The 13,361-nt window shown below is 42.0% G+C and overlaps 1 protein-coding gene across 2 annotated transcripts in view; it reads right to left on the bottom strand.

The window, feature by feature from the left end:
* GABA-B-R1 (gamma-aminobutyric acid type B receptor subunit 1) overlaps positions 1-13,361 on the bottom strand; it is a 264,127-nt gene that overhangs the window by 55,500 nt on the left and 195,266 nt on the right. For both annotated transcript variants that reach the window (XM_073080154.1, XM_073080153.1), the window contains exon 6: positions 1,226-1,394. In XM_073080154.1, coding sequence (XP_072936255.1) covers positions 1,226-1,394 — 169 coding nt within the window. The remainder of the gene's footprint in view (positions 1-1,225; positions 1,395-13,361) is intronic.

The following is a 13,361-nucleotide window of genomic DNA, read 5'->3' as shown; positions in this document are numbered from 1 at the left end:
TTTGGAATGTTTTTCAATTCGGCGTGTTTCGGATTACCTCTTGTTGGCTTTTAAATATAAAATACATATATTATTTGTGTATGTGTAATATATAGGTATATATTTATAATGTATTTACAGATAGTCTTTATAGCAATTATTGCTACGCCTAAAGTATAACTAAAATAGCATCATCATTACATACATATTTGCCTTTATTTACCTACGGGCATTCATGTCATAATTTATTAATGCACACAAAAAATGCAATTATACACACACACGTCCCTACTGTTATTAAATACTGGTATTTATTTCAGTATAATTTCATATTTTAAATAAAAATAACGGTCAACATTACGTTGCGCGTTGCGTTCAGGCTCGTTAACGTGGAAAGATGGAAACTGTAAATTGTTGAAAATAAAGGTGCACTATGTTTAAAAATACAAGGGTTATTTGAAAACGGAACTGCATATAGTAATAAGTAAGAGCTTTCGCACTTTGTTTGCTTTTCAGGAAACATGGACAAAAAAAATACACCAGAAAATGTTCTATTTTCTTTAAAATGCTCTATTGAAGTTGCGTCGGGTGAAACATTTTATTATGGACACAAAGGGTACTTTTAACATAAATTCTGTGATGAACAGCTAACAATGTACACGTCGCAAGTTACAGATACATTTCTAGTCATTTTCACTCCGAAACGATGCACCACGAAAACGAGTTATTGTGTTCCTTCGCATAAAAGTTGTGATGAGAATTTGTTCCAGATCGTTGAACATAAACGTATACTGAATGTATGTAAAAATATATTATCAGAGGAAGGATGAAATGGGATATAGGGAGGTTTAAATAACGCTCGGCAGATAGGGGGATTATTTTAAGACGGATATTTTCTTCATCGAGAAAACAGTGTTTTGTTATATTTTGTTTACTTTAAAAGTAGCGAGTAGTTTTGATGTTAACTAATATTGATGATGCTTCTAATCATTAAATTGCATGAGATCACATAGTTGTACATAATACTAACTTCTCATTATGTGTCAGAGGCTATGTTATTATAACCAGAGGTAGTATTACATCTAATTATAATACCCACATATCTATCAATCTATAACATCACCTTATATATAATTCGACGACCAGAGTTATACTATAAAATAACAATAGTAGCAGTTCTTCAACTGTACTCCTAAGATCACATAATAACAACGAAATGAACGATTATGAGCGTAATAAGACTTACCTGAAGTCCTCGGAAGTCATGCCAGAGATGGTGGTCTGGTTGGAGTTCTGGTTCCACATGAGAGCCTCGGTGGTGAGATGGCCTTCCGCCGCCTCGCGCATCTGTTCTGCGGTGCACTCGATACTTTCTCGCTCTAGGTTTGTTTCGAACCAGTTGTCTTCGTACCAACCTGAACAAAGATATTGTTCTTTAAGTTTTTTATAAGATAACGAAGCCAATGGGCTTCCAGTCCACTTAATGGTAAGTGGTCACTGCCGCTTATGGTAGGTATTTTGAATATAACTTTAAGAATAATGTAGAGTAGAGACTTTAAAAATAATGTAGACTCCTGATGGCGTTTTTACTCCTGGAAAGGCACCATTCGTGTTTTCCGTTATCGTTCAGGTAAGTGAAACTTAACTAAATTACAAAACTTTCATAGTTAAAAATCTATAAATGCTAGGATTCGAACCAGGACCATCTAAATAAGAGCGCAAAATTATCATTAGGCTATTCCTGTGACAATGTAGGCAACATTTAAATGTAAATGTAGCGAAAGGCAAGTTTCACTTCACGTAGCTATCCATTTTCATTACCTAGATTGGGCTTTACCTAATGGACCGTACAAAACCTACATTCCTAGATTACTTAAAACGCAGACGTTACGTTTTTGGTTTCCAAAGTAGGTCGGAATTACATTCATTTGCAATGCACAGCGAAATACCGCAGTAGATATATTAATTCACTTACTCTTGATTCTAAAAACCACAAAGTGAAAACAATTCTAAAAATTCCTACCGTTTATGAAAATACTTACACGAGGTAAGTGTTTGTGCTCATATTAAAATGCTCTTGACCCGGGGATGGAATCGCGGCCGGGAGATGCAAATAGCTCGGATGATGGAGCCAAATAACTTATCAAAAACGTATAAAACCGTTAAATGTAAAACATTTATGTTATGTAATACGGTTTTTCGTGGGTCTGAAATTTTATAGTGCAGCACAGTATTATTTATATTTTATGAGGTTTTTGATACATATGTGCACGATTTTAGTGCAACGAGACCGCTTTAGTGGTGTATATTTATTGTCTTCAATATACATATTCTCACATAATACAATATGTTACATCTAAGCTTCTAATGTATAAGAGAAGGTGAAGCTGAAGCTGGTGCTAGATCCTTCAACTCTGGAAGCACCACTGCTATATAATATATATTTCTGTTTATTTATTGCGCTGCTGTGCTCTGCTTATAAGGGTGTGATAGGGTCTCTTCCCTATCACACCCTTATCAAAGGGTTTTCTTTTAAAAGGGATTCCAGCTTCGGGGGTAGCAACGCATCTGTGATCGATCACTGGTAGAATTTATTCGTATTTGCGGTTGATTATTGATATCCATGAGACGCAGAGGTTTCTTACTTTTGATGGTATGTGTTTGCTCCCTATATTTATTATAAACATATTTTTAATTCTATCGATTATTAAATCATGTTATAAGAAATACAAATAAATCAAAGAATTTATCAAAAATGTACGAAACCCGTTATGATAGACCTTTGTGTAACGAAATATGGTTCCCTTCTATGCTACACTAACACCACTATTTATCAACTGAAATCTTCCTATCCAGTTCCTTTATCCCGTTATGTTAGCGGACCCTGGGGCGAACAAATGTCTTTGTTGCGTCCCGCTGTAAGTCTAAGTACCTTTATGGAATTTTCACATGCCATTTGTAAGAGCTCGTAAAATCGTTATGCTGTACTATATTTGTTTTAGTTCTATACGTGTTAAAGGTATAGGAGTGTATATTATTAGTAATAACTTAGGTTAAAGTAATGTTATTTTATAGTTAAGAGTATAGTGAATTGGTAATAAATTATTAATTGGTTTCCGCGGCCAATGTGTGACCAAGTATAACAGTTATAAATATTTTTATCGTATTATATCCGCCCATAGTATTAGTATTCCCAACAATGAGACATTTTTCGATTACCAGTTTGTTTACGTTTGTTGTTTTATGACGTCACTGTCACGTGTACAAAAACAATTTGGCATTCCCCTCAAAGGTGTTACACTACCCTTCATAAAGTATACATAGTGTACTAACACCAACGATCCCAGTATTGCGCCCTGGTCCGACCCATTTCTAATACATTGAAAATTTAATGACCACTCTTTACGACTTAGCGTTTATTGTAGCTACACGTCAAATTGCTAAACTTATGTTATTGTTTCCAATAATCCGAACGACAAAGTACTTTAGTTGTTTAGACGTAAGTAGTAGAGTATTAACAATCGTAAGTTAATCCTAATTATATAGAGGCAATATTGAATACTGCTAAATATGAATTATCTGAACTAATACCCGCTTTCCAATCATTGTTGTTCCAATAAATGTTAGATTAGTAGGCTTCAAAAGGTGGTAGAAGCCTTTGTGGTTCGACTTCGGCCGCACCACCGCCACACCTCTTTCTGCCACATAACAGCAGCGTTAAGCTGCTGTGTTCTGGCTCGAAGGGTGTGGTAAGGGAGATATATTTATCCAGAGGCGTTCCAGCTTAGGAATCTTTAATACTATCTGGGGTTGATTACAGATGTCCATGGGCGGCAGTAGCCACTTACCATCAGGTGGACTGCATGCTCTTCTGCTATTCTTATATTATAAAAAGGTAAATATTGAAATATTAAACCTGTAATTAATGTAAGGAAACCTTACACAGCTTTCTACTGAAAAACTTTCAGGACCTTTAGGAACAATATTGTATTACCTTTACACACAAAGTACCTCAGTATTCATAGACAAAAAAATAATGAAAACTACATTAGGAAGAATGACCGATTACATTCATACTTACGAAGTGATCTCTTTACTGGGTTATTTTATAGGCCATAATAAAGTTTTATGGCGGAAGAGAAAGATTCTCGAAGCCTATATTAAGGTCAACCGGGCGTTGATAACCTGCCGAACTTGAGTTGACATACCGAAACATGGCGCTGTGCCAAATCATCCTACCACATACAACTGTGAGGTAAAGTATCAAATTATGATCTTTCTCTTATAAACATTAAGTAATAAGATAAGTAGATTATTGTCGTGCGTATCTATGGATATATTTTTAAGATGGTGGGGGCTCCTTTGTGATTCATCTATGTATGCTTCATAACAGCAGTGTAAAGCGCTGCTGTGTTCTGGTTTAAAGGGAAAGCAAGGCATACTATCCGAGATGTTTCAAGCCCCAGCGGTCGCTAAGCATCTGTGGCCGTCCTCAGGACTTTACTTTTATCTAGAGTTGGCTACAGATGTCTATAGGCAGCAGCGGCCGCTTATTATCAGGTGGATGCGTGTGGTGCATGACTATTTGCTACTTCGTTATTATAACAAAAGTAAAAAAAAACATCATTCCTAACCTTCCAAATCTAAAATCAAATAGTAGCCAGGTAAAAATGAAGCAAAATTTCACATAATTATTCTAGTTAATTAAATTTGCACCAAAATTTTTACACATTACTCCTTAAAAGCAAAACGTGGATTAATATTTTTCCTTTCCTCGTTTTGACAAGATCAACAATTTCCTTCACAAACAGTTTCGACCTTATGTGTTGGAGAATAAATTCTTCAGAAGGCGCTTACTCAAATTATCAATTTGTACACGTCACGTAGACGTTAAACACGTCGTTGAATATGTATAAGGCTTACGCCGCCGAAAATTTTGTAAATTATGTTGACGTTACGGACAATTTTTCCAGAAACCTTTCGGGTGGCTCTAGAACGTCGCGCAAGTTATGGGTTATATGGTTCCGCGGACAAACAGATAATATTTTCGTTTCGTAGCTGAAATCTTTGAACTATGCACATTCACAAATTATAGTTTATTCTAATAAAAGGAGCTTTCAGTCAAACAATATTTCATACTAGCTAGCTAGCTAGCCACTAATTAAGCTAAGTAAATGTAAGTCCTTGTTGATTGAAAGAAAACATTTTTATTATAGTATTCTTTAAATATTCCGCCACACAAAGTTGCAAAGACCATTGTTTTATGAAAATACGGAACCACAATACCTGCAATCCTTGTTTAAAGTTAACCAAGTTGCCCATTCGAAATTCTAAGCTATCTAATGCCGAGAAAGTTTGTGAGTTTGTTTACCGGCAAAGGAAAGTTGTGGACCACTTGTGCGTACCCTTCTTGTCGCGGGGCGCTGTGTTCGGCGGTGTGGTGGTATGCCACGCCGCCACCTAACCTGCGACCGTATAGGGGTGCGGGCGTGATGTTGTACGGACGGCCTTCTTCCGTCCGGCGCCGGAAGCCCGCTCGTAGTGGTAGTCGTCGCGTCGGGGAGTTGCGCCTGTCCCGTGCCGTAGAGAGGGGAGGTGCGGGGAAGGGGTGACGTGCAATAGAAACAATAATTGACGTGCAATAGAAACAAGAGTGTAGGCCAGCCAAAGCCTCTTCCCTGTCCCGACCTAACCCCTACTTCCTCTTCTTGAACAGGAACGCTTCCGTCTTCAGATCTTCCTTCTTTTCCCCAGGAGTCTTCTTCTTCCCCAGGAGTCTTCTTCTTCTTCAGGAGTCTTCTTCTTCTTCAGGAGTCTTCTTCGTATTCTTCTCTGCTGAGACCATGTTTAAGCCGGAAAACTGGTTTTCTGAGCTACCCCAGAGCAATACCGTAAAGAGAGCCGCGCTTTTTTAGGCCCTATTTACGTGTCATTTTCACTTTGGCTGACCTAGTTTTTCCTCTTTATTTATTCAATTCCCAAAAGTTATACATATGTATCATACATTGTTGGAATCCTTATAATTAGCCCTATCTAGCTACATAAGTTATATATTCATATCTCAATTAGTTACGAAGTTATTCCCGAAAATATTACAAAAATGTACAAGTTACGTCATTTCACATGTCAATAATCCTAATTATCTCGAAATTATCATAATTGATTCTTACTAATCGTACATCAATATGAAGCTAGAAACATATTCTAGGAGATAACATAAACATTAGAAATATAAAACATGGCTAAATCTCAAAATCTTAACCTATAATACAATTTTCATAAAAATACCTAAAAACTTTAATAAAATACAACAAATGCGACCGATAGCGCCATCTACCGTGTCTTATCCTAAACTTAAAATTTACGTAATTTCACATCTCTCTCTCATTTAACTTATATAAACATATTCAGATAGACATAAAAAACAAGCTTAATTACATATCTTAATTAAATAACATTAGTCAGTCGCCGACATCCTCCCCCTCGTGCGTAGCACCAACTCCTGGCCCGGCGACTCCATGCTCGTGGCTCGACGTGACGACCGCCTCCCCGCAGTCTGGCTCGCTGGTCGATGCTCCACCGCCTGTGTCGTCGACCGCTTGCTCTTCATCACGCCGTGCTGGTACCAGCAGCACCAACTTGGAGCTGGGACGTTTCAACACGCCCCCCGTAGTGCGCACCTCCAATACCCTGGTGCGACCGTCGGGCCCAGGGAAGGTTCGGACCACCTCACCCCTCGGCCAGGCTCCTCGTGGAAGCGTGGAGTCCACTATTAGGACCGTGTCTCCACACTGCAAGTCCTTTGTGGCAGCTCTCGCGTCGACTCTTCTCGGGATCAGAGTTGGAAGATACTCTTTCACCCATCTGCTCCAGAAGTGGTCGGCTAGTCGCTGCGCAGTCCTCCATGTGCGCCGGCCGGTGAGGTCTTCGTCGGTAAATGTTCCCATTCTTGTGCCGCAGGATCTCCCAATTAAGAAGTGATTGGGAGTGAGGGCACCTTCTTCGTTGTCTTCGTCGGCTTCGATGAGAGGTCTTGAGTTCACCAGGTGCTCTGCCTCCAGTAGCAGAGTGTGCAGGACTTCTTCCTTGGGATGCCTTTCCTTGAGGGTGACCGCCAAGGCCGTTTTGATGGAACGGACCAGGCGCTCCCATGCCCCGCCCATGTTCGGAGCCCCAGGTGGTATGAATTTCCACCTGATGCTCATCCGCTCGGTTGTGGTGATGAGGTCTTCTTTGTTGAGGCTGGCGAGGGCTTCTTGAAGTTCCTTGTTGGCCCCCACGAAGTTGGTGCCGTTGTCGCTGAAGATCGTCTTTGGCATCCCCCTTCTTGCTGCCATTCTTCGTAGCGCCAGGATCATGGAGTCCGTTGACAGAGATGCTGCCAGTTCCACGTGGACGGCTCTGGTTGTGAGGCACGTAAACAGAGCGCCCCACCTCTTCTCATGACGCCGACCCACCGTGATGCTCATGGGCCCGAAGTAGTCCACGGCGGTGCATGTGAACGGCGGTTCCCCATGTCGTAACCGTTCCAGCGGGAGATTCCCCATCGGCTGGAGTCGTGGCGTGCCGCGGTACACCTTGCACCACTGACACTGATGAACCGTCGCTCTCACCGCAGACCGTAGTCCCAGGATCCAGTAGCGCTGCCTCAACTCGTTGTTCACCGTCGCGTGGTTACCATGGTTGAATTCTTCATGGTAGTACGCGATGAGCAGCCTGGTGATGTGATGCTTGCTGTCTAACACCACAGGTTTCTTGTCTTGCCGAGTGTGTCTTGCCGCGTCGATTCTTCCTTGGAGTCGTAGTAGTCCATCTTCCATGACGACATCCAATTTCTTAAGCCTGCTATTCTTCTCGAATGGCTTCATCTTCTTGACGCAGCGTACTTCATCTTGGAAGCTCTCTTCTTGGCTTCTTCGTAATAGGATCTTTTCGGCTTCTTTTATTTGGTCGGGTTCGAGGGGAATGAATCTTCTTTCTTGGGTGTTCTTTTTCACGGGCTTCATTGCTACCTTGGCTTTCTTCTTATTTCTTTTCCAGGTAGGATCTTGACGCTCAGACTTACGGGACACGTTCACTGCGTGTTTCTTCTTTCGGCACAGGTCGACGAACTGTAGTACCCTTGCGGTTGCTCTCACTAGTCGAGTCCAACTTGAGAACTTGACTGGGTTCGGAGTTGGATGCCGATCAACGGGCTTCGTTGCCCCCACAGTTGACCTCTCCTTCTCTTCTCCCGTGAGCTCCGCCTTGAAGGTACGTGGTTTCGGCCAATCTTCCTCCTCTTGTGCCAGGAACGAAGGTCCATTGAACCATCTGTGTCCGCTCCCGAAGTCCTTGGGCACGTCCCTCGTTGCGTCGTTACTATCGATATTCTTTACCCGACTTTCATAATCCTGCTTCAGTGCCGGATCCCCATCCAGTTTCTTTTCGATGTTCCTTAACCGGTTTTCCACTTGCTTGTAATTGTCGGGCATTTTCCCTTCCTTGTTTCTCCATAGCAAGCCGGTCTCGAAGCGCCCATTGTCCACTCTCTTTGTTGTTTCTTCTAAAATTGCCAGAGCCCTTTCTTCTATGTCTGTGGTCGGTCGTCGTGGCTGGATCCCCAACGATTCCACGGCGAAATGTTCCTTGATGACCTTTTCTAAATCCTCTTCTTTAGAAGACACGTGCGCGCAGGTTACGAAGTTCACAGGTCTTGATGCTGCTGCATCGGACCCGTGTAGCACCCACCCTAGGTAGGTCAATGATGCTACGGGTTGACCTCTTTTCCCCTTGCGTGTGGCTCTGGACACGATGAGCTCCCAATTGTCTTGTCCGATCAACAACTTGGGTGACTCTTCTTCATAATACAATTGTTTCGACATTGGCATGAGATGAGCGCATTCTTCAATCCTTCTTATTTCCAACCTCTGAGGCGTCAGGTTTATGTCATCTATCGTACGGGCCCCAGAGATGGTTCTCTTCTTGGTCTGGTGCATTCCCTTCAATCTGACGTTGACCTTCATTGAATCTTGCTTGGAGATGGTCTTCCCACCTACGGTCTCCAAGGTGAGTGCTTCCACGGTTCCTTTGAGGCCGATTTGTCTTGCAACCGCAGAGTCGAGAAGCGTGACAGTTGACCCCTCATCCAGTAACGCCAGGATCCGGGCAGCTCCCTTCGGTCCATATAGCTCAACAGGAACCATCTTCAAATATGCCTTCGCTGTCCTTGCAGTGTTCACCGGGAGCATGACGTTGTTTGCAATTTCTTTCTTCTCTTCGAGCTTCGGGTTATCCCAACATTCTTCATGAAGCACGAAGTGATGCCACCGCTTACATGTCTTGCACGGTGGACGCCGACATGTTTCCTTCCGATGTCGTCCTTGAAGACACTTGAAACACATCTTCGACTTGGTAGCGACGTCCCACCGTTCCTTCATTGGCAGCTGAAGAAATTTGCGACATTCGAAGAGGTGATGCTCGTACTGGCAATGTGGACAGGTCTTCTTTTCTTCTATTTGTTCGGACGTGGTGTTCGTGAATTGACGTCTGGGAGGCTGGCGCGGCTGCTGCGTAGTCTCCTGCGTCGCGTATGGTCCACACCGGTCCGCTTCCCTGTTGAGGAACTTCATTAAATGCACCAGGTCTGGATCTTGATCTCCTGCGTCGGCGGCGAAGTCGTACCACCGATACTGCAATACCGCCGGCATCTTGCTCACGATAATCCTTACCATTTCCGGTGAGTGTAGATACTGCGGTCTTCTTAGCCCCCGTATTGTCGCGACGGTGTTGTTCACTCGACTGGCGAACACGCAGATGTCGCGCGCATTTTCATTGATCCTAGGAAGATTCTTTACCTTTTCCAGTTCCATCAGGATCAGGGCTTCTGGTCTTCCAAACCTTCGACGAAGAGCTTCTATTACTTCTTCAGGAGGGCACTCTGAATATAATAGGCTCTTGATAGCCTCCCTTGCCGTGCCCTCAATTGACCGCCGCAGCCGCGCCATATTCTGTGCATCCGTAAATAGCGGTGCGGTGTCCTCAAATACCGTCCTGAAGGCGATCCATTCTTCGCTTCTTCCATCGAAGTCGGGTAATTCATGTACGTAGTTAGGTTGCGATGTATTCCTCGGCGCAACACTAATGGCCTTCATGATGGCCTCAGCCAATTCCTTGGTCCCGTTGCTTGAAGGTTCCGCTTGGTCTTCAGGCTTGACGATAGTGACTGGAGGTTGACTGGCTCGCCCCTCCCCGGACGCCCCCAGTCGGTGCCCCTCCCCGGACACCTCCCCCTGATGCCCCTCCCCGGACATCCTCTCCACCGTCGACTGCACCCATGTGTGGATGTTCGCGTTATGCGACCCGTCTTCATCCTCGACCTCGGACTCTTCATTCTCCACCTGGACCAGCTCCCACTGCGCCTTGGCGAGTTCTGCAGCTGCCTTCGCTTCTTCCAGCTGTCGGCGCGCCAATTCCAGCTTGGCTTCCATCTCCCGACGTTTCGTCGACTTCACCGACCGCGTTTTCCGGGTTCCAGCTCTTGCAGCAGTTGGAGCAGCTGGAACGCCTGGAGCAGCTGGAACAGTCGCCAAGGTGCCTGAAGTGACTCTAGACTCATATATTGTAAGCGTACCCTCAGTTACGGTGCCCGATGTCCCCGAAGAGTCAGTTGTCCCCTGCGCGCCTTCCGTGGCGCGGGGCGCAGTCGACTGGTTCGGCGGCGAGGTTCCCCTCTGGCTCCGTGTGATTGGCATGACGGCGTCAGTAACCCGACGATGTGACGACTAGCACGATGATCCGGCTCGAAGGACCAGCTGTTGTCGCGGGGCGCAGTGTGTTCGGCGGTGTGGTGGTATGCCACGCCGCCACCTAACCTGCGACCGTATAGGGGTGCGGGCGTGATGTTGTACGGACGGCCTTCTTCCGTCCGGCGCCGGAAGCCCGCTCGTGGTGATAGTCGTCGCGTCGGGGAGTTGCGCCTGTCCCGTGCCGTAGAGAGGGTAGGTGCCGGGAAGGGGTGACGTGCAATAGAAACAATAATTGACGTGCAATAGAAACAAGAGTGTAGGCCAGCCAAAGCCTCTTCCCTGTCCCGACCTAACCCCTACTTCCTCTTCTTGAACAGGAACGCTTCCGTCTTCAGATCTTCCTTCTTTTCCCCAGGAGTCTTCTTCTTCCCCAGGAGTCTTCTTCTTCTTCAGGAGTCTTCTTCTTCTTCAGGAGTCTTCTTCGTATTCTTCTCTGCTGAGACCATGTTTAAGCCGGAAAACTGGTTTTCTGAGCTACCCCAGAGCAATACCGTAAAGAGAGCCGCGCTTTTTTAGGCCCTATTTACGTGTCATTTTCACTTTGGCTGACCTAGTTTTTCCTCTTTATTTATTCAATTCCCAAAAGTTATACATATGTATCATACATTGTTGGAATCCTTATAATTAGCCCTATCTAGCTACATAAGTTATATATTCATATCTCAATTAGTTACGAAGTTATTCCCGAAAATATTACAAAAATGTACAAGTTACGTCATTTCACATGTCAATAATCCTAATTATCTCGAAATTATCATAATTGATTCTTACTAATCGTACATCAATATGAAGCTAGAAACATATTCTAGGAGATAACATAAACATTAGAAATATAAAACATGGCTAAATCTCAAAATCTTAACCTATAATACAATTTTCATAAAAATACCTAAAAACTTTAATAAAATACAACAAATGCGACCGATAGCGCCATCTACCGTGTCTTATCCTAAACTTAAAATTTACGTAATTTCACATCTCTCTCTCATTTAACTTATATAAACATATTCAGATAGACATAAAAAACAAGCTTAATTACATATCTTAATTAAATAACATTAGTCAGTCGCCGACACTTCTATTGTTATGAGCCACATACTTTGCAGGTTATGGATAATGTAGGTATCTCTTTCAGAAAAGTTCTTTAAAGGTATTTCAAGTAAACATAGAATGTCGCTATAACAAAGAGATTTGAGGAATAGTTTGTTTGTAAAAGTATTGCATACGTTAAGTGAACCAAACTATAAAGTATATGTATGTCACATGTGTCTACCGAAGAACTTATGTAATACACAAATACCTACAGTTTGAAATTATACAGAAGTTTTTAAACTAAAAAAACTCAGTTTTGTAGAAAATTTGGATGAATTCTCCAAGAACAAGAACTCTGAAAGAATACAGAAAGTAACCGAAGTTTCGGTATAACTGCACGATATTTAACTTCTTACTGGACTAGAAAAACCTACGAATAAAGTGACCACATAGTCCAAAGTTATGTGAGACAGCAAGGGAAGCATACGAAGTGGGAATTTATTAAAAGTGTAATACGTTTTCCCACAAACGGTATAGCGGGATGAAGCTAGGAAGATTTGTAATACAATGTGGCGCGCAGACATTTAGATAATTGAATCATATTTCTTACGATATATTTGTAACGGAATTAGAATGCCTATTAGACAATCCTATAAATAAACCGTTACATAGTTGTTACTATCAGAGATAGAGGCTAAAATATTGTAATGCATAGGCATGCTACATTTTACAAATAAATATAGTTTTTAAAATCAATTTGAATCAAATTTGTACAAAGTATGTTTAAGTAGTTATTCTAAAAATAATTTCTACATTACAGGGATCACACATTGATTTTATTTATTGTGGTCCTTATGGATGCTAAAATTAATAGACGTATATCAAAATCGAAATAGAAATTTTAATTTGCCATTCAGGTATTAACTAAGCCGGGAATTGTAAACAAAAATTCTGCTGGTAACAATGCAGGGATTCAGGGATCACATACTGTCAATCTACAATTCACGGAAACATTATTATGTTTCCGTGAATTGTAGGGTCAATGCTGAGCCTACAAACCTAAATTAGAAAGCCAAACAGCAGAAAAAATTAAAAGTAGTCAGGGGAATATTAAAGTAAACTTTTCATAACCTGTAATAAAGGCTAATCCTCTAGATCTTTTAATACCAGAAAACCAGATATTATGGAGGGAAATACACTTTCCCTACTTCGTTAAGCCAGTTACAAGGCATGCTATGTATAGGTACGATATTTATATTTTTATTAAAATTACCTTCTTTTTTCATATCACTGAGCACGAAACGATTAATCAAATGAATAAGTTTCAATATAGGTACATAAGCGGCCTCTTTTCGTGTTTGATATACGCTGCCTTTTGACTCATAAGAGGAAACTTTCTATGATATAACTCAAAATTATTTCATGATCGTGTTCATAGAAATTGTAATACGAGTATATACTTGGAAAATTATTTTAGAAGTCTGTTCTGAATAAGACACATGTTTTCCAAATTTAGAAACCGTAAGGTGTACCTAAATAAATCGCAATGTAGCGCAGATAAAA

This window comes from Epargyreus clarus, unplaced genomic scaffold (genome assembly GCF_041222505.1).
Source record: "Epargyreus clarus isolate Ecla_fem2 unplaced genomic scaffold, WU_Ecla_fem_2.2 ptg000014l, whole genome shotgun sequence".
NCBI classification, from domain to species: Eukaryota; Metazoa; Arthropoda; class Insecta; order Lepidoptera; family Hesperiidae; genus Epargyreus; species Epargyreus clarus.
This window is presented reverse-complemented; position numbering and strand designations above follow the sequence as displayed.